This window comes from Bos taurus, chromosome 28, assembly GCF_002263795.3.
Source record: "Bos taurus isolate L1 Dominette 01449 registration number 42190680 breed Hereford chromosome 28, ARS-UCD2.0, whole genome shotgun sequence".
In the NCBI taxonomy this organism is placed as follows: Eukaryota; Metazoa; Chordata; class Mammalia; order Artiodactyla; family Bovidae; genus Bos; species Bos taurus.
In genome coordinates, this window is record NC_037355.1 from 6,153,017 (window position 1) to 6,171,745 (window position 18,729).

General features: G+C 41.5%; 1 protein-coding gene across 2 annotated transcripts in view; it reads right to left on the bottom strand.

Annotated features, from left to right (window-relative positions):
- PCNX2 (pecanex 2) overlaps positions 1 to 18,729 on the bottom strand; it is a 310,678-nt gene that overhangs the window by 276,833 nt on the left and 15,116 nt on the right. For both annotated transcript variants that reach the window (XM_002698790.7, XM_005226237.5), the window contains exons 2-5: positions 11,784 to 11,989; positions 10,103 to 10,220; positions 9,388 to 9,424; positions 6,525 to 7,802 (exon numbers count right to left, since the gene is read on the bottom strand). In XM_002698790.7, coding sequence (XP_002698836.1) covers positions 6,525 to 7,802; positions 9,388 to 9,424; positions 10,103 to 10,220; positions 11,784 to 11,989 — 1,639 coding nt within the window. The remainder of the gene's footprint in view (positions 1 to 6,524; positions 7,803 to 9,387; positions 9,425 to 10,102; positions 10,221 to 11,783; positions 11,990 to 18,729) is intronic.

Below are 18,729 nucleotides of genomic sequence, written 5' to 3' on the forward strand. Positions count from 1 at the left end.
ATCTCCTGGAAAAGGAAATGGCAACCCACTCCAGTACTCTTGCCTGGAAAATCCCATGGATGGAGGAACCTGGTAGACTACAGTCCATGGGGTCACAAAGAGTCAGACACGACTGAGCGACTTCACTTATTTAACTTATATGCAGAATACATAATGCAAAATGCAAGGTTGGAGGAATCACAAGCTGGAATCAAGATTGCCAAGAGAAATATTAACAATCTCAGATATGCAGATGATACCACTATATGGCAGAAAGTGAAGAGGAACTAAAGAGTCTCTTGATAAGGCTGAAATAGAGAGAGAAAAAGCTGGCTTGAAACTCAACATTCAAAAAACTAAGATCACAGCATCTTGTCCCATCACTTCATGGCTCCAAAATCACTGTAGATGGTAACTGTAGCCATGAAATTGAAAGACACTTGCTTCTTGGAGGGAAAGCTATGACAAATCTAGACAGCATATTAAAAAGCAGAGACCTCACTTTGGAAAAAAGTCCGTATAGTCAAAGCTGTTTTTTCCAGTAGTCATGTATGGATGTGAAAGTTGGACCATTTAGAAGGCTGAGCACTGAAGAATAGATGGTTTCAAATTGTGGTGTTGAAGAAGACTCTTGAGAGTCCCTTGGGCTGCAAGGAGATCAAACCAGTCAATCCTGAAGGAAATCAACCCTGAATATTTATTGTTGATGCTAAAGCTGAAGCTCCAAGACTTTGGCCACCTGATGCAAAGAGTCAACTCATTGGAAAAGACCCTGATGCTGGGAAAGATTGAGAGCAGGAGAAGAGGGCAGCAGGGGATGAGATGGTTAGATAGCATCACTGGCTCAATGGACAAGAATTTGAGCAAACTCCAAGAGATAGTGAAGGACAGAGAAGCCTAGCATGCTGCAGTCCAGGGGGTCACAAGGAGGTGGACAGGACCTAGTGACAACGACAATAATAAACCAATCACATTAAATGCTATAATCCCGCCTCCAGCTTCCCCAGGCCAATAGCTTCCAATCACACCTGGAATCTTCCTTTTTTCCACTACAAAGCTTTCTTCTCTGCCTGCCTCAGAGTTTCTGCCAGAATGCTGGTGCTGGACTCTTTTGTAGCAAGCTCTAAATAATAGCCTTACTTTTTCTCAATTGAGCAGTTTTTATTACCACAAAATAAAATAAAGCAGTATCAAAACAAAACAGAAACATGATTTTAAAGGCTGTTGGTAAGTATGTGGGTTTCTATCACCTCAAATTCTAGAATATCCCCAAGACCTAAAGATAATCCTAAAGGCCTTTGTGGAGGCAACCTGGGTTGGAAATAAGAGTACTGTAAAAAGCACTGGATAACTACATATAAAAGAATGAGATTAGAATATTTCCTCATACCAGATACAAAATGTAAACTCAAAATGAGTTAAAGACCTAAATATAATATCAGAAACCAAAAAAAACTCCTAGAAGAAAACATAGGCAAAGCACTTTGACATAAACTGCAGAATTACTGTTTGCATCTGTTTCCTAAGGCAAAGAAAACAAAAGCAAAAATTTTTTAAAATGGGACATAATTAAATTTAAAAGCTTTTGTACAACGAAGAAAACCATCATCAAAATAAGCAGACAACCTAATGATTGGGAGAAAATACTTGCAAATGATATGACTGACAAGGAGTTAATATCAAAATATATGAACAGCTCATACAAATCAATAACAAAAAACAATCAACCTGATTAAAAAATGAGCAAAAGATCTGAATGGGCATTTTTCAAAAAAAGACATACAGATGGCCAACAGGCACATGAAGATGGCCAACTAATCACTGAGAAATGCAAATCAAAACCACAATGAGATATCACCTCACATCTGTCAGAATGGCCATCATCAAAAAGTCCACAAATAAGAAATGTTGGTGAGGATGTAGAAAAAAAGGGATGGTGGTAGGAATGCAAACTGGTACAGCCACTATGGATTATGGAAGTTCATCAGAAAACTGAACATAGAATCCCCATATGACCTAGGAATCCCATCCCTGGGTATTTATCTGAAGAAAATAAGCACACTAATTCAAATAATACATGCACCCCAATATTCAAAGCAGTATTGTCTACAATAGCCAATATACATAAGAAGTCTATGTGTCCATCAACAGATGAATGGATAAAAAAGATGTAGTATAAGTATTTACAACGGAATATTACTCAGCCATAAAATGGAATGAAATTTTGCCGTCTGCAACAACATGGACTTGGAATTATTATGCTTCGTGAGGTCAAGAAAGACAAATACCGTAGGTTATCACATACATATGCAATCTAAAAAATAAAGCAAACTAGTGAATATAACAAATAGAAATAACGCAGATGTAGAGAGCACACTAGTGATTATTAGTGGGGAGAGAGAAGACAGGGATAAGGGATAAGAGGCACAAACTACTACATTTAAAATAAATAAGCTACAAGGATATATTGTACAGCACAGGAAATATAGCTAATATTTTATAACTTTAAATGAAATACAATCTTTAAAAATTGTGAATCATTGTTATATAATCCTGAAACACATATAGGATTGTACATCAACTATATTTCAATTTAAAAAATAAGGGAGGAGAATAAATTACAGGACAAGAAGAGCAAATGTTTGGTAGTTTTTAAAAAATAAATTAGGAAAAAACCTCTGACCCTTCCTGGAATAGACATATAATCCACTCCAACTTCCCCCTCCCTATTGTACCTACAAGTTCCCAATAGCCAAACCTGTTCCTGTCCCAACAACCAAGCCTGATTCTTTCCAAAGAAAACCTCATAGCATCCACACCTCTTTGCACACCCTAGATTTCTAATTCAACCCCATTCTGATTAAATATGGCTGGCTGAAAAGTTGAAGAGCAGAAACGTAAGCAGACAGACTAAATAAACCTCACATAATAGCCAGAGGGGAAACTCAGAACAGATGGCTGAAATTGATCAAGTATTAAGACTTTTAACATATTTTCCTAACTGAATCATCACAGTAAATCTGTAACATATTATTATTCCTGCTTCCCTGAAGAAACTGTGACTCAGATGGATATGGTGAATGGCCCAACCTCACCCAGCTGGCACTGAAAAACCAAAATTTGGCCCTGGGCTGTTCAAGTTCCAAAGCCAGGATCTGTCCACCCTACTCATAGCTCCCCAAGAAGACACACATTGCTGGCTCAGCACTACCCACTACAGTAGCCACATGTGGCTACTTAAATAAAGTAAAATTCAATAAAATTAAAAACTGTATTTCTGCACAATCCCCATTTCAAGTATTTAATAGCTACATGTGGCCAGTAGTCCCTGGTGGTGGCAGATACAGGACACTTCCATCACTGAAGAAAGTTCCACCAGACAATGCTGGCCTAGATCCATGAATCTTTATACTAACTGGAGGGTAAGCAATCCAAAAGATGCTTACTCATTGGAAGGAAAGTTATGACCAACCCAGATAGCATATTCAAAAGCAGAGACATTACTTTGCCAACAAAGGTCCGTCTAGTCAAGGCTATGGTTTTTCCTGTGGTCATGTATGGCTGTGAGAGTTGGACTGTGAAGAAAGCTGAGCGCCGAACAATTCATGCTTTTGAACTGTGGTGTTGGAGAAGACTCTTGAGAGTCCCTTGGACTGCAAGGAGATCCAACCAGTCCATTCTGAAGGAGATCAGTCCTGGGTGTTCTTTGGAAGGAATGACGCTAAAGCTGAAACTCCAATACTTTGGCCACCTCATGCGAAGAGTTAACTCATTGGAAAAGACCCCGATGCTGGGAGGGATTGTGGGCAGGAGAAGGGGACGACAGAGGATGAGATGGCTGGATGGCATCACCAACTCGATGAACATGAGTTTGAGTAAACTCTGGGAGTTGGTGATGGACAGGGAGGCCTGGCATGCTGCAATTCATGGGGTCGCAAAGAGTCGGATATGACTGAGCAACTGAACTGAACTGAAGCAATCCGAAGCACAAATCAGAAAGATGTCTAGTATCTCAAAGTTACCAATGTGTTCTTGTACTGCACATGTTTGTTAAGAAGTTTACCTTTCCTGTCCATGATACTTTATACACAAATCCTGGATACATAGATGTAGTGAAAAGGAGAATACATTTAGTTTACATAATTTAAATATTCAAATATTGATGAAATTTTGTGCAAGAGTGGACTGATCCACTAGCAGGACAAGCTTTTTGAAGTGCACCAGAAAGACAAAAGGAACAAGAACAAACTGCTGGGAGCTACCATCGTGGAGCCAAAGGGACCTCTGACTGTCCCAGAGAACAGCCAATAATAAAGGGGTAATCCTAGAATGAAGAAATGCTACAGACCCATGAACCACAACTTCCTGCAAGCAATCCTACTGTATAGATATGCTCTCAGAGATCTATGCAGAAATGTTGTACTCAAAAATCAGAGAAATGTGGACATACAAGCTGGAATCAAGATTGCCAGGAGAAATATCAATAATCTCAGATATGCAGATGACACCACCCTTATGGCAGAAAGTGAAGAGGAACTAAAGAGCCTCTTGATGAAAGTGAAAGAGGAGAGTGAAAAAGTTGGCTTAAAGCTCAACATTCAGAAAATGAAGATCACAGCATCTGGTCCCATCACTTCATGGCAAATAGATGGGGAAACAGTGGAAACAGTGTCAGACTTTATTTTTGGAGGCTCCAAAATCACTGCAGATGTTGACTGCAGCCATGAAATTAAAAGATGCTTACTCCTTGGAAGGAAAGTTATGACCAACCTAGATAGCATATTCAAAAGCAGAGACATTACTTTGCCAACAAAGGTCCATCTAGTCAAGGCTATAGTTTTGAAGAAGGCTGAGTGCCGAAGAATTGATGCTTTTGAACTGTGGTGTTAGAGAAGACTCTTGAGAGTCCCTTGGACTGCAAGGAGATCCAACCAGTCCATTCTGAAGGAGATCAGTCCTGGGTGTTCTTTGGAAGGAATGATGCTAAAGCTGAAACTCCACTTTGGCCACCTCATGCGAAGAGTTGACTCATTGGAAAAGACTCTGATGCTGGGAGGGATTGTGGGCAGGAGGAGAAGGGGACGACAGAGGATGAGATGGCTGGATGGCATCACCGACTCGATGGACGTGAGTCTGGGTGAACTTCGGGAGTTGGTGATGGACAGGAGGCCTGGCGTGCTGCGATTCATGGGGCTGCAAAGAGTCGGACACGACTGAGCGACTGAACTGAACTGAACTGAAAGTTAAAAGACTGTAGGGACTTCCCTGGCAGTCCAGTGATAGGACTCCTCACTTCCACTGCAGGGGGCCTGGCTCGGATCCCTTGTCAGGGAACTAAGGTCCTGCATATCATGCAATTCAGCCAAAAAAAAAAGAACATAAAAAAAGGCTTTGCAGAAACTTTAGTCCAGTAACATCCTTTGCCAGGGAAGAAACAGCTCAGAGATATTAAGTAACTTGAAAAATAATGACTCTTATATTCATGCAAGAAATATAGTTTTATTATTTATGAATGTTGACTCTGGAGCAACACCAAGATCAAAGCTCAGCTCCAGACTTACTAGACTAACTTGGAAAACAGAGAAAACCACCTTTCCAGAAGGAATGATAAAAGGACCCATAACATAAGGTTATATGAGGAGCAAATGAGTGAAGCTGTATATAATTCACTCCATTATACAGTAACTGTATAACTTATTGTTCAAGCTGGGAACACTTTTGTGAGAGAGAGATGGTGCTATTAATAATTATGTTGGCAAAACACATGTTAACAAGGACCTTGTCGAACAAACCACCACAGATGGTCACCCTCGTTAATATCGGTAAAGGGTTTAGGACAGTGCCTGGCATAAATTGGGCTTCCCTGGTGGTTCACATGGTAAAGAATCTGCCTGCAATGCAGGAGACCCGGATTTGAGCCCTAGGTCAGGAAGATTCCCTGGAGAAGGGAATGGCTGCCCACTCCAGTATTCTTGCCAGGAGAACTCCATGGACAGAGGAGCCTGGTGGACTACAGTCCATGGGGTTGCAAAGAATCAGACACAACTGAGTGACTAACACTTTCACTGGCATATATTAAGGGCCATGTATTATAATTATGTTTACAACTTGGGATAATTAGGAAATTCAGCATACAGGACTGCATAATATCATTCAACAGAAAAGTGGATTCATTTAATTTGCTTTACAATTTGCTTTCCCAGAATGCGTCTATTTTATAATGGCAGAGACATCCATTGAAGGCTTTCGTCACCATGGTAACATATAATTGCTTATTTCCTTAGAAATAAATATTCCTGCCTTCTAGGGAAGCCAAATCTTCATTACTATGCCTAAAATTTCCTGGAGGAGTGAACCAGTTTTAATCTATGTTCATCACACAGCTTGGTTTTGGCACATTCAGCAAACACCAGTGAAGAGCCAAACAGCCAACAATTACACAATAGCTGTCCTTCTGTTTGCAAAGTCGAATCACAGAAAGCCAATGACAAAGAGAAACACTGCCTTCTCTGTATCAGCAGGACAGAACAGATGTGGGATCCTACCTGCAGGAAGCCTGCTGTCTTTGTTCTGCTCTGTTGGCTCATTCCTTTGGTTAGATACCACCACCTTGGAAGTATTAATCGATTCTAACAAGGAGACAAATTCCAGGAAGTTGGATTCATTTGGTACTTGTCCTTCCTTGGCCTCTAGGTCAGATTTGGAAGTTGGCATTGTTTGTTCTTTATCATTAATAATTTCTGCGGAACTTTTACTCAAGAAGACATCTGTCCCACTGTCCACGCTGAGGACCCGGGCATGTCTCTTCTCCTGGCTGGTTCTACAAGATGATGGATCAAGGTTGGCCTGGGCTTCCATTCCCACCTCAGACTCGGAGACCATGTTAGGTGTAGGGGGGGTTGCACAGTGGTCTCCTGGGGAAGGACTGTGGTCCTGGGTGGCACTGCCCCCCTCCCCAGATTCATAGCCAGAACACGGATTGGAGGACGCCTCCACCGTCAGTCTCTCTGGTGTCCTGCCACTCCCACTGCTTTCGGGACACACCATGCCTCCTGCATCCTCAGACAGCTGGAAGGTGATGACGGGAATTCTCATCTGCTCCACATTTAGGGGACTGGCTGCCCCTGGGGGAGCTGGCTCAGCATCAGCCTGGAAGCCAGATGGCTGAGTACCAACCGCCTTGAGATGCAGCGAGCTTTCCAAGTCTGTCATGGAGTTGGGCGTACTGCTCATGGTAATGACGATCCTAATGGGTTCGTGCAGACTCAGCGGGTCACCAGGTTGAGAAGTATCTATCAGAGTGACGGCGACCTCACTATCGGAGTCACCCACGTCCTGGTTCAAGGTCGAGTCCACCTGCTGGGAAACTTGCCCCTGCACAGGTCTGGCGATGACAGTGTTACACTGTGGGCAGCTGCTGCTCAGGCTGTCCTGAGGCGACTTGTTCTGTAGCTTGTCCCTGATGGAGGCATAATGACCAGGTTCTGGAATCAAGACAGAATTCTCACTCCCCCAAGGCTGGACAGAAACGTCCGTCTCCAGTAAGTCGTACTGAGACAAAGACAGGTAGGGCAACTTCTTTACGGTTTCTTTGTCCACCAAGCCACCCTCGGATCTGTGGTGGAAGGGGGGCTGCCCCCTGCCCCCTCTTTCCTTCCCTTGATCACTGATGCAAGTTTCTGCCACAACAGGTTTCAGTGGTATTGCTGATGTGGTAACGGCTCCCAGCACGGGTGCTTTAGAAGCAGGTAAGCTTTCCGCTTTGATAGCAGGTGAGGTAGATGACACTGGTGCCATGGGTTGGTCATCTGAGAGAACGACACCTGAAATCAACAACAGCACCTTGATTCCCATCCAGAATGGATGAATGATGTCCCAGCGCAGACCAAATGATAATAACTTATTACTATCGTACATAATACCAATAAAAATTTAAAATAACACCAGCAACAAATGTGATTAGATGCTTATTTTTAAAATACCACCTCTGCTGTGAAATTGATCTGGAAATCTCCATATTTAAGATAATAATTCAGACTTTTAGCTTTCCCTCTTTTGTGGCCCTGGGAGTCAGACTCGTGCATACTCAGTTGCTCAGTCATGTCTGGCTCTTTGCAACAGTATAGACTGTAGCCCGCCAGGCTCCTCTGTCCATGGAGTTTCCCAGGCAAGAATACTGGAGTGGGGTGCCACTTTCCTCTCCAGGGGGATCTTCCCGACCCAGGGATCAAACTCACATCTCTTGAATTGGCAGGTGAATTGTTTACCACTGAGCCACCTGGGAAGCTTGGGAGGCAGACTAGTACGATTTAAACAACATATTTGCAATCAGAAAGATGTTGGCTGTGCTGTTTACTAGCTACAGTACATTGGGTAAGTTACTTAATCCTTCTAAACCAAGGCAGGGAGGCTCCAAAATATACGGTTGGCCAAAAAGTTCATTCAGATTTTTCTGTAAGATGTAATGAAAAAAAACAAACAAACTTTTGGCCAATCCACTATAGCACTTGACAAGCCAAAGCAGCTTGGATTTTATAATGTGACCTCAGCAGAAGTCGTTCAATGCAGAGAAAGGAAGAGGTTCATTCAGGCCTCCAAAAGTTCTTTTCTAAGTCTTTTAAGTCTTGCTTCTCAGTGGTGCTAATGGTGAAGAACCTGCCTGCTAATGCAGAAGACGTAAGAGACGTGGGTTCAATCCCTGGGTCAGGAAGATTCCCTGGAGAAGGGAATGGCAACCCAGTCCAGGATTTTTGCCTGGAGAATCCCATGGACAGAGGAGTTTGGCAGGCAAAGAGATAAGAATGACTGGGGTGACTTCACATGTACACAAGGCTTCTGAAGGCAGTCAAAAATCAATAAAATAAAATCTTAGCAAAAAAGTAAAATAAATATTTGGGGTGGGAGGATTAAAAGGAAATCCCAGAAACAAAATTTGTAAATGGAGAGAAATGCAAAGACACAGAACACAATGTTGTTAAGTGGTTAAGAATCCACCCTTCCAATGCAAAGGGCAAGAGTTCAATCCCAGGTAGGAGAACTAAGACTCCCACATGCCAGGAGGTACAGCCAAAAAATTGAAAAAAAAAAAGCAAGTATGTGTGTTGATGATGAATTTACCTATTTTATATCAGCTATTATGAGCCTTATGGAAAGAGGCATAAATTGGAGAAAGGACAATGAACTCAATCAATACAAAATCACAGTCTGAACACAGACATGATATACAGATTCTGATAAATAATTAAAATGAAGAGTTAAAGAAATGAAGGTAAAATATAAATATACAGTCTTAGGTACAGTTCTAAATCTTAATGACTTCATTGGCATTCGGCTTTATAAAAACTAATTTGTGTTTCACTGAGAATAATGCTGTGATAAAATATTAAATAATGAGAATAAGCACTCTACCTTTGAGATCTTCCACTGTTTCCTGCGCTGGCAGGTCCTAGATAAACGAAAGAACAAAAATCAATCAGTGACTCAGCTCCCTTGCTCACTTCCAGGCAGTCAGCAGACACAGAACAACAACCACTGTTTTTCTAAATGGCAGGTGGGAAGAGACAATATAGTGTCCACTATACTGGACACTACATGTATGAGACAAATGGGTATAATTTAGTGTCTGGTACAGACATCCACCCAAGACCCCAGTGCTGTGATCAAACGGAGTTTGATAATTAAAAAAGTAAGGAGACAAATAATGTGCTACTTTATACTGTAAGGAAGAGAATCCAAGAAAGTGAATCTAGAGGGGAAAAAAAATGCTGATTTAAGTGTGATTTCACGTGGAGTGAAGGACTGGACTCCAGGGAAAGGCACTGAAAATACAGTGACTGAGATGGACGACAGACAGGCCCAGGGAAGGGCAGTGCAGATGTGTTTATGGGGTCTGGTCACCTGCAGTCCCAGCAGGGTGGGCGGACTGCAGAAGAGGCTGATGGGTGTGCTTGCAGCATGTGATTAGGTGTTTATCTCATGGCCCAAGGGCGCCCCTCAGGTCACTGCTACCCAAAGACAAGTATTGACAACCAGCACGTGTAAACCGCAGCCACCGCCATTGCACACTTCCGGAATCAACAAAACAGCAGCATGAAGAGAGTGAAAGAGAAAACAGACCACTGACCAGGAGCCCAGAAGAGTGATGAGAGTTTATGCTCTGTCCTCCGGAGCTGCCGTGGAGAGGAGGTGTGGAGAGGGATCGATCGGCTTCTTTTTTGCCGCTGTTAATCTGTCCATTATTGCTAATCCAGCATGAGAAACACAGGGGTAGTGATATTATAAAATAGAAGTATGGCTCTTTTGGCCTTAGTCCCTAAACAATTGTTTTCCTTGTTTCCACTTTGTCAAATCCATGGTATACACAATTGAATAGTACTCAGACTTCCCTGGTGGCTCAGTCGGTAAAGCGTCTGTCTACAATGTGGGAGACCTGGGTTTGATCCCTGGGTCAGGAAGATTCCCTGGAGAAGGAAATGGCAACCCACTCCAGTACTCTTGCCTAGAAAATCCCATGGACAGAGGAGCCTGGTGTCCATGGGGTCACAAAGAGTGGGACACGACTGAGCGACTTCACTTTCACTTTCTGGCCATAAAAAAAGAATAAAATAATGCCATTTGGAGCAACATTGGCAGACCTAGAGATTATCATACTAAGGGAAGTAAGTGAGAAAGAAAGAGACAAATACCATATGACATCACTTATATGTGGAATATAAAATATGACACAAATGAATTTATTTACAAAACAGAAACAGACTCCCAGACATAGAAAACAAACTTATAGCTATCAAAGGGGAAAAGGAGAGGGATGAATAAATTAGGAATTTGGGATTAACATATACACACTGCTGCTGCTGCTAAGTCACTTCAGTCGTGTCCAACTCTGTGCGACCCCATAGACGGCAGCCCACCAGGCTCCCCCGTCCCTGGGATTCTCCAGGCAAGAACACTGGAGTGGGTTGCCATTTCCTTCTCCAATGCATGAAAGTGAAAAGTGAAAGGGAAGTCGCTCAGTCGTGTCCGACCCTCAGCGACCCCATGGACTGCAGCCCACCAGGCTCCTCCACCCATGGGATTTTCCAGGCAGGAGTACTGGAGTGGGGTGCCATTGCCTTCTCCAATATACACACTACTATATATAAAATAAATAAACAAGATCCTATGGTATAACATAAGGAACTCAAGTTGATATTTTGTAATAACCTATATGGGAAAAGAACCTGAAAAAGAATCACTTGCTGTACACCAGAAACTAATATAACATTGTAAATCAACTATATGTCCATAAATACACATACAAACAGAAAGGAAAAATCATGGTATACAAACTTTACTTTTAAAAGCTAATAAACATTACTTTAAAATAAGACATGCTCCCTTAAAGAACTATCAGAAATAAGACCCAGAATACTGACAAATGCCCACATGAGAATTATCTTTAATATTTTAGTTCTACACAATGTATTACTTTTAAATCAACAAACACAAATTTCCTGAAAATACTCGCATGTGCTAAGCATTTAAATGATGAGATAGAAAGACAAAAGTAAAATATTTTGTTATGCTAAGCCTAATGCAAATGAATTTCACAGCATGGTATAAGGTCACATTAAACAGTCAATTAAACCATCTGGATCATCAACAATTTTTATGCCTAAGTGTATATGTAAATATAAGAAAAATGTACATATTTGTGTCTGACTCTCCTGGCATATTTTCATAAACACCAAACAAATGAGCGAAATTATTTTAATCAAGATGAAAACATTTAAATTATAAACTGATGCATTAATTAGAAATGTTACCTTGGATTTCTGTGATTAGTTATATGGTCACCGTTGGCCTCTTTGTCTTTACGTGGCTTTTCTTTCTTTCCAGAGGGTCTTTGCTGGATCACTTCTCCTTTATCAAACATGAGGTGTAGGCGATAACTGACCAATTTGATTACTGTGAAGAATATGGTCACTGAACTGCAGTATAAAAATACAGTGATGGCATCTGGAGGAAAAGCCTATAGAAGAGAAAAGAAAGGGAAAAAAATTATTTGCTTGTAGGATTATTTTTATCTTATATATGAAAACGTTTTTTAAGTATTTATCAAGCATAAATTGGGCAAGGTTTCAAATTTTATTAGCTTTGTAACTTTTCTTTTCTTAATATCCAAGGAGAAAGAGCTATTACCTTTTTATCTTCTTAAAAAGTCTTTCTTATTTCTCAGGTTCTGCCACTAGCTGCAATGACCAAGATTTGACTTGCAGACAGGAACCTCACAGAATGAAAGATACAGTATAGCAAGGCTCTCCATTTCTACTAGCTCTTTATTCTATAGTCAAATCTGGTCTTCTTGTGCACGTGGTCTTCAAGGCCAGAGAAAGGCCTTTGAGATGCTATCTTCTTCAACAAAACACAAACACCCTTGCAGAGAATAGAGGAAAGGAGAAAGAAATTTTAAAAAACCTGATTTCCCATTGGGTGAATATCATCAAGCCATGGATTTTTCTAGTGGCGTGATGTAGGCAAGGGCTCTATGAGAGTGTACTGTTTCTAAAACACAGAAGGATAATCCCACTCCTGGGCATATATCCAGAGAAGAACATGATCTGAAAGGATACACGCACCTCAGTATTCACTGCAGCACTGTTTACGATAGCCAAGACACGGAAGCAACCTAAATGTCTATCAACATATGAAGGGATAAAGAAGATGTGGTACATCTTCTTTGGGTGTGGTACATATATTAATATTCCATTAATATACATACTAATGGAATATTATTTAGCCATTAAAAAGGATGAAATAATGCCAGCTGCAGTAACTTAGATGGACCTAGAGACTGTCATACTTGGTGAAGTCAGTCAGAGAGAAATATCATATGATATCCCTTACATGAGGAATCTAGGAAGAAATGATACAAACAAACTTATTTACAAACAGAAACAGACTCACAGACTTAGAGAATGGATTTATGGTTACTAGAAGGGGAGGGATAGTTAGGGAGTTGGGGATCAACATGTACACACTGCTAAATTTAAGAGGGATAACCAACAAGAACCTACTGCAGCACATGGATCAATGTTATGCGGCAGCCTGGATGGGAGAGGAGTTTGGGGGAGAATGGATACATGTATATTTATGGCCGAGTCACTCTGCTGTACACCTGAAACCATCAGAACATTGTTATTGGATATACTCCAATATAAAATTAGAAGTTCAAAAAAACAAAAGGCAGAGGGATATTTCCATCAGTAGCAAAGGATCTTTACATGGAGATAATGGTGAGGGTCCGGAGAAGGCAATGGCACCCCACTCCAGTACTCTTGCCTGGAAAATCCCATGGATGGAGGAGCCTGGAAGGCTGCAGTCCATGGGGTCACTGAGGGTCGGACACAACTGAGCAACTTCACTTTCACTTTTCACTTTCCTGCATTGGAGAAGGAAATGGCAACCCACTCCAGTGTTCTTGCCTGGAGAATCCCAGGGATGGGGAGCCTGGTGGGCTGCCGTCTATGGGGTCGCACAGAGTCAGACACGACTGAAGTGACTTAGCAATAGCACTGGTGAGGGTCAGTTTGATTCTGTCTAATCCCCTCAAGAAACAAGTATTAATAGAATCACTGAGATCCATTTAATTCTCCCTTCACATCCCTTCCTATCTTTCTCACAGACCATGAACCATGATGGGTTTTCCAGTCTTTCCTAAATGAAATTCTTATCTTCTGGGATAGAAATGAATCCCTGAGTGTCTCAAGATGATACTAAGAACAGTTTCAATAAAGTGAAACCTTTTTCATCAGTGCACCTCCCAGAAGGACCTCAGAAAAACAGTGATGAGTCCAGTCTGTGCTGCAACGTGGAACACAGCTAGGCTTGGAGACCACATGGCCTGGCCCCCTCTGGTCCCACACAGCCTCTGCATAACTTGCTCTGGTCTTATCTGATTGTTTACCATCTAGGTAAGACCATTTCTAAACAGAATAACAATGGGTTATCGCTCAGATGTGTCTGACTCTTTACGACTCCATGGACTATACAGTCCATGGAATTCTCCAGGCCAGAATACTGGAGTGGGTAGCCTTTTCCTTCTCCAGGGGATCTTCCCAACCCAAGGATTGAACCCATGTCTCCTGCATTGCAGGCAATTCTTTACCAGCTGAGCCATAAGGGAAGCCCAAAGAAAATAGACAAAACAAAAGAACAACCAAGAAAGATTACCAACAGGAAAAGTCAAATTTTCAACACCACTGGCTTGTTTTTATTTCATGGGGGAAACAGTCCACACATAAATATAAACTCATAAATAAATAAATGAAAGAATGATTAAATAAGATAATATTAGACAGACAGATAATATATAAAGTCAATTTCCCTCTCTGAAAGCAGACAAGTGTCACATTTACACATGTATCTCCTCATGAGAAGTTGTGAAGAACCTCAAGGAACATATTGGCAAATTAGGAAGACAGATAAAGAGGTCATTAACAGCTTTCATCACCTTTTTTAACCTATTTCAGGTCTAAAATATATTTTTAAAATAGGCTAAAAGAAAAGGATGAAATAATGCCATTTGCAATAACATGGATGGACCTAGAGATTATGACGTTAAGTGGAATAAGTCAGAAAGAGAAAGACAAATATCATATATCACTTATGTGTGGAACCTAAAATAGGACGCAAGTGAACTTACCCATGAAACAGAAACAGACTCAGAAACGTGGAGAACAGACTTGTGACTGCCAAGAGGGGTTGGGTGGGAGGAGGGACGGATTGGGTACCAGAAGTGGGAGGGTGGAGAGAGGGAAAATTAAAGGAAGGTGGTTGAAACTTATAAGAGTAATAAGTACTGAGGATGTAGTGTACATGGTGACTATAATTAACACTGTTGTATGATACATAAGAAAGTTAAGAGAGCAGGTCCTAAGAGTTCTCATCACAAGAATTCTGTTCTTCTCTTTCTGCTGTGCCCATTGTATGTATGAGATGGTTAATGTTAAATAAGCCTATGTTTTGCTGTGATAATCATTTCACAATATATGTAAACCAAACCATCAGGATGTATATCTTAAATGTTGCGTGTCCATTATTATTCAATAAAAGTGGGAGGAAAAGAAGGAAGATTTTTAAAAAGTTTTTAATAAAAAATAAATCCCAGCAGGGCTTCCCTGGTGGCTCAGTGGTAAAGAATCCACCAGACAATGCAGGAGGTGCAGGTTCGATCCCTAGTCCAGGACGATCCAGAGCAGCTAAGCCTGTGCACCTCAACTACGGAGTCTGTGCTCTAGAGCCTATGCTCTTCAACAAGAGAAGCCATCGTCATGAGAATTCTGAGCACCACATCTAGAGAGTAGCTCCCGCTCACCACAGCTAGAAAAAAGACCACACAGCACCAAAGACCCGGAACAGTAATAAATAAATTAAAAAATTTTTTAAATAAATAAATCCCAGAAAATGTCTATGAGCACAGATTAGCAAACTGCCATATACAAAGTACATTCAAAAGCTGTTTGAACTATAATGTAACTTGGGTTTCATAGTATTCCAGTTAGTAGCGGTAGCAAAGAAAGTGCTCACAAAGAAACATGGACTCCCCTGGATTTCCCAGTCTCCCTTGCAATCTGGTGGGGGCCATGTGCCTACTTTTGGCCAATGGACTATGAGCAGAAGTGGTCAGTGTCACTTCTAAGCCTAAACAATTATAAGTTGGGTGCTTCCTCCATGCCCTTCTCCTCTTTAGCTGATCATGTCAGAGGTCATGATTTCCCAGATCTATCCACAAGATGATAGAGCTTCTTCAGCCTGGGCTCCTGGGTGACTCTGTGGAACAAGGGCTTTCCAAACCCCGGATGGACATATAACAGAAGCAAGAAATAAACCTGTGATTCATTGAACCACTGAGATTTGGGGTGTGGCACCTAGCATGGCTTCCTCTAAATGAATGTCGGGGTTCCATTTTATGAGGAAGCTTCCATTCAAATCAGATTAGAGATAAAACTCTAAGGCATTGGGAAAAGAAGGCTAGGGAAGAAGGATGAGAGAGAAAAAATTACATATGGATACTGGGGAAATTCATTTGGAAAAAAATTGACCTGCCACAATAAGAAGAGATATTACTTTTCAGTTCATTCTCATACCTGTGGGCTACAGCATAAGCTTAGTAATGTTGAAATTAAGAGAAGGCAACAAGTTAGAATTTGAAGTTAACGTGAGTATCAGTAACTAGTTCGCAACTCAGGTAAGAACAGTTCCTGTCTCATCATCAATGAAGGAACACTTAGAACTTTATCACATCACCAAAAAGCCCCTACACCACACCAGACTGTAGAGATACACATTTTACTGAAACTTTCTTTGGAGATAGGAAAGATGTCACAGCATGTGACACATGGCACATTATTCTTCCCCAAATTCTCTGCCCTAATGAGTCTTTTAAAAACCTCTCCCTTAAGCAGACCCTCCAAATGGAATGAGCATCTTCTCTGTTTATTATTCAATAAAATAATAAATGACATCAATGAGATGTCCCCTTTTATTATTAATTTTTTGATATTTATTTATTTGGCTGTGCCGGGTCTTAGTCGCAGCATGCAGGGTCTTCAACCTTCCTTGTGGCATCAGGGTCTTTTAACTGCAGCACGTGATCTCTTAGTTTCGGCATGTGGGATCTAGTTCCCTGACCTGGGATTAAACCCAGGCCTCCTGCATTAGGATCTCGGAGGCTTAGTCACTGGACGACCAGGGAAGTTTCCGAATGTCCCCTTTTTATGCTATATAAATAAGCTCTGCTTAGATTCCCCCAATTCTACATTCCCAGGGAGATCACTGAAAATTACTTTCATAGCCATTTTACTGCTGATCTCATTATGCTCAATCAACAAAAATCTCCAGCTTCTAGAATTTTCTCTCCTATAAGTGTACATGCAGGGAAAGGAGGGGGGTTTAGGAAGGACTCTGTCATGAATGAGCAGTTTTTATATTTGTGCTTAATTTCAACCCCAAATCTTTCCCCCAGTATAAGGTATATTCAGATTTTGAATAGAGGTTTACTTGCTCTAAGGTAAATCATAATTCTCTCTCCTTTCCATGAACTGAGCATTTGAACACATCTTTACTAACAATAAGAGGCAACATTTTTTCAAAAGTATATCCTTGGCCAAAGATAAGCTATATGTCACTTTCTGATCCATTACTAGGATAACCAGTAATATCATCATTCAACTGAACTTTTTTCTGACAAAATTCATGAAAAATAACATGTTACCAACTAAGCATCATGAATACAATAGTTCACATTTCTTGCGAAACTGGGTTTCTCAGGATTTAGTATTCATTCCCTAGAAGCACCTGTCTGTGTGTATACCCCAGTGATTCATAGCTCTCCCCGTGGGACCCACCTCTGCTCCTTCTGCTCAGAGCTCTGGTTCTTTCACAGTCACCATTCCTTTATATATATATATATATATATATATATATATATATATATATATATATATATCCTTTTATTGTGGCAAAATACATATAACAAAATTTACCATCTTAACCATTTCAAAATTTACAGTTCAGGAGCATCAAGTCCACTCATAGTGTTTTGCAATCATCACCACCATCCATCCAGAGAGTCTTTTCATCTTCCCAAACTGATGAACTGAGCTTTCCTTGGGAGCCGACAAAGCCGAGTTCAGGGAGCAGTCTCAAGAAGTTGCTGACTCATTGCGAGGAGTCAGGCTCCCACACTAGCTGCTTGGTAAGTGCTTCTGAGATGACAAATGTGGGCCTTGTGAGGGAGAGAGGACCCTGCAGCAGTGACATCACATGAAGAGACCAGGACCGCGAGAGGCACTGGATGATGGAAAGGGGACCAATGGCCCCAGTCTCCTGAGTCAGAGCAAGGAAAGGGCTTACAGAATCAGGCCTGGTGGTGGGCACAGGGGTGCACTTCTGTGCAAAATGGGAGTGCAGATTTCTAAGGGAAGATTTTCTGATAACCAAGGGACATGAGTAGGACTGTATGCCTCTTTCTTGGCGTCAACCTGCTTCTCCAGTTCCTCGCAGATGGAGACACTGAGGCCCTCCGTCCATCCCATTCTTAGGCTAACCACAGATTGGTCACTGACCTGGGGGCAAGTCTTTCTGCCAACATACCAGCCACTGTAGGTGGGACAGCTGAGTCTTTCTGGCATCCAGTACAGTTTCTATACGACAGCATCAATGTCTTGACTTCCTATAGGACACACCCTACTCCTAAATGCACACCATTATATCACAACCCATGGATGCTCAAACTGACCCATCTTTGGCCAGCATCTACAAGTTTAATCCCAAAGCCTTTCAACATGACCCTAGTATTCTTCAACAGTTTCTCTGACTTTAGGGTCCTCTTGTATGTTGTCTGGCCCAAACCTAGAATGGGCCATTACTCCAAAGAATCCTACTATCTTTAAGAAGGAAATGGTACTTAAAGACCAGAATCTGACTGTGAGATTTGTGCATCCTTATTGGGTTATCATTGATTCTAGGTGTTCTGTTCAGTTGCTAAGTCCTGTGTGACCCTTTGCAACCCCATGAACTGCAGCACTCCAGACTACCCTGTTCTTCACTATCTCCTGGAGTTTGCTCAAACTCATGTTCACTGAGTGATGCCATCCAACCTTCTCATCCTCTGTCACTCCTTTCTCCTCTTGGCCTCAATCTAAATAGAGCTGCTGCTGCTGCTGCTGCTGCATCGCATCAGTCATGTCTGACGCTGTGCGACCCCAT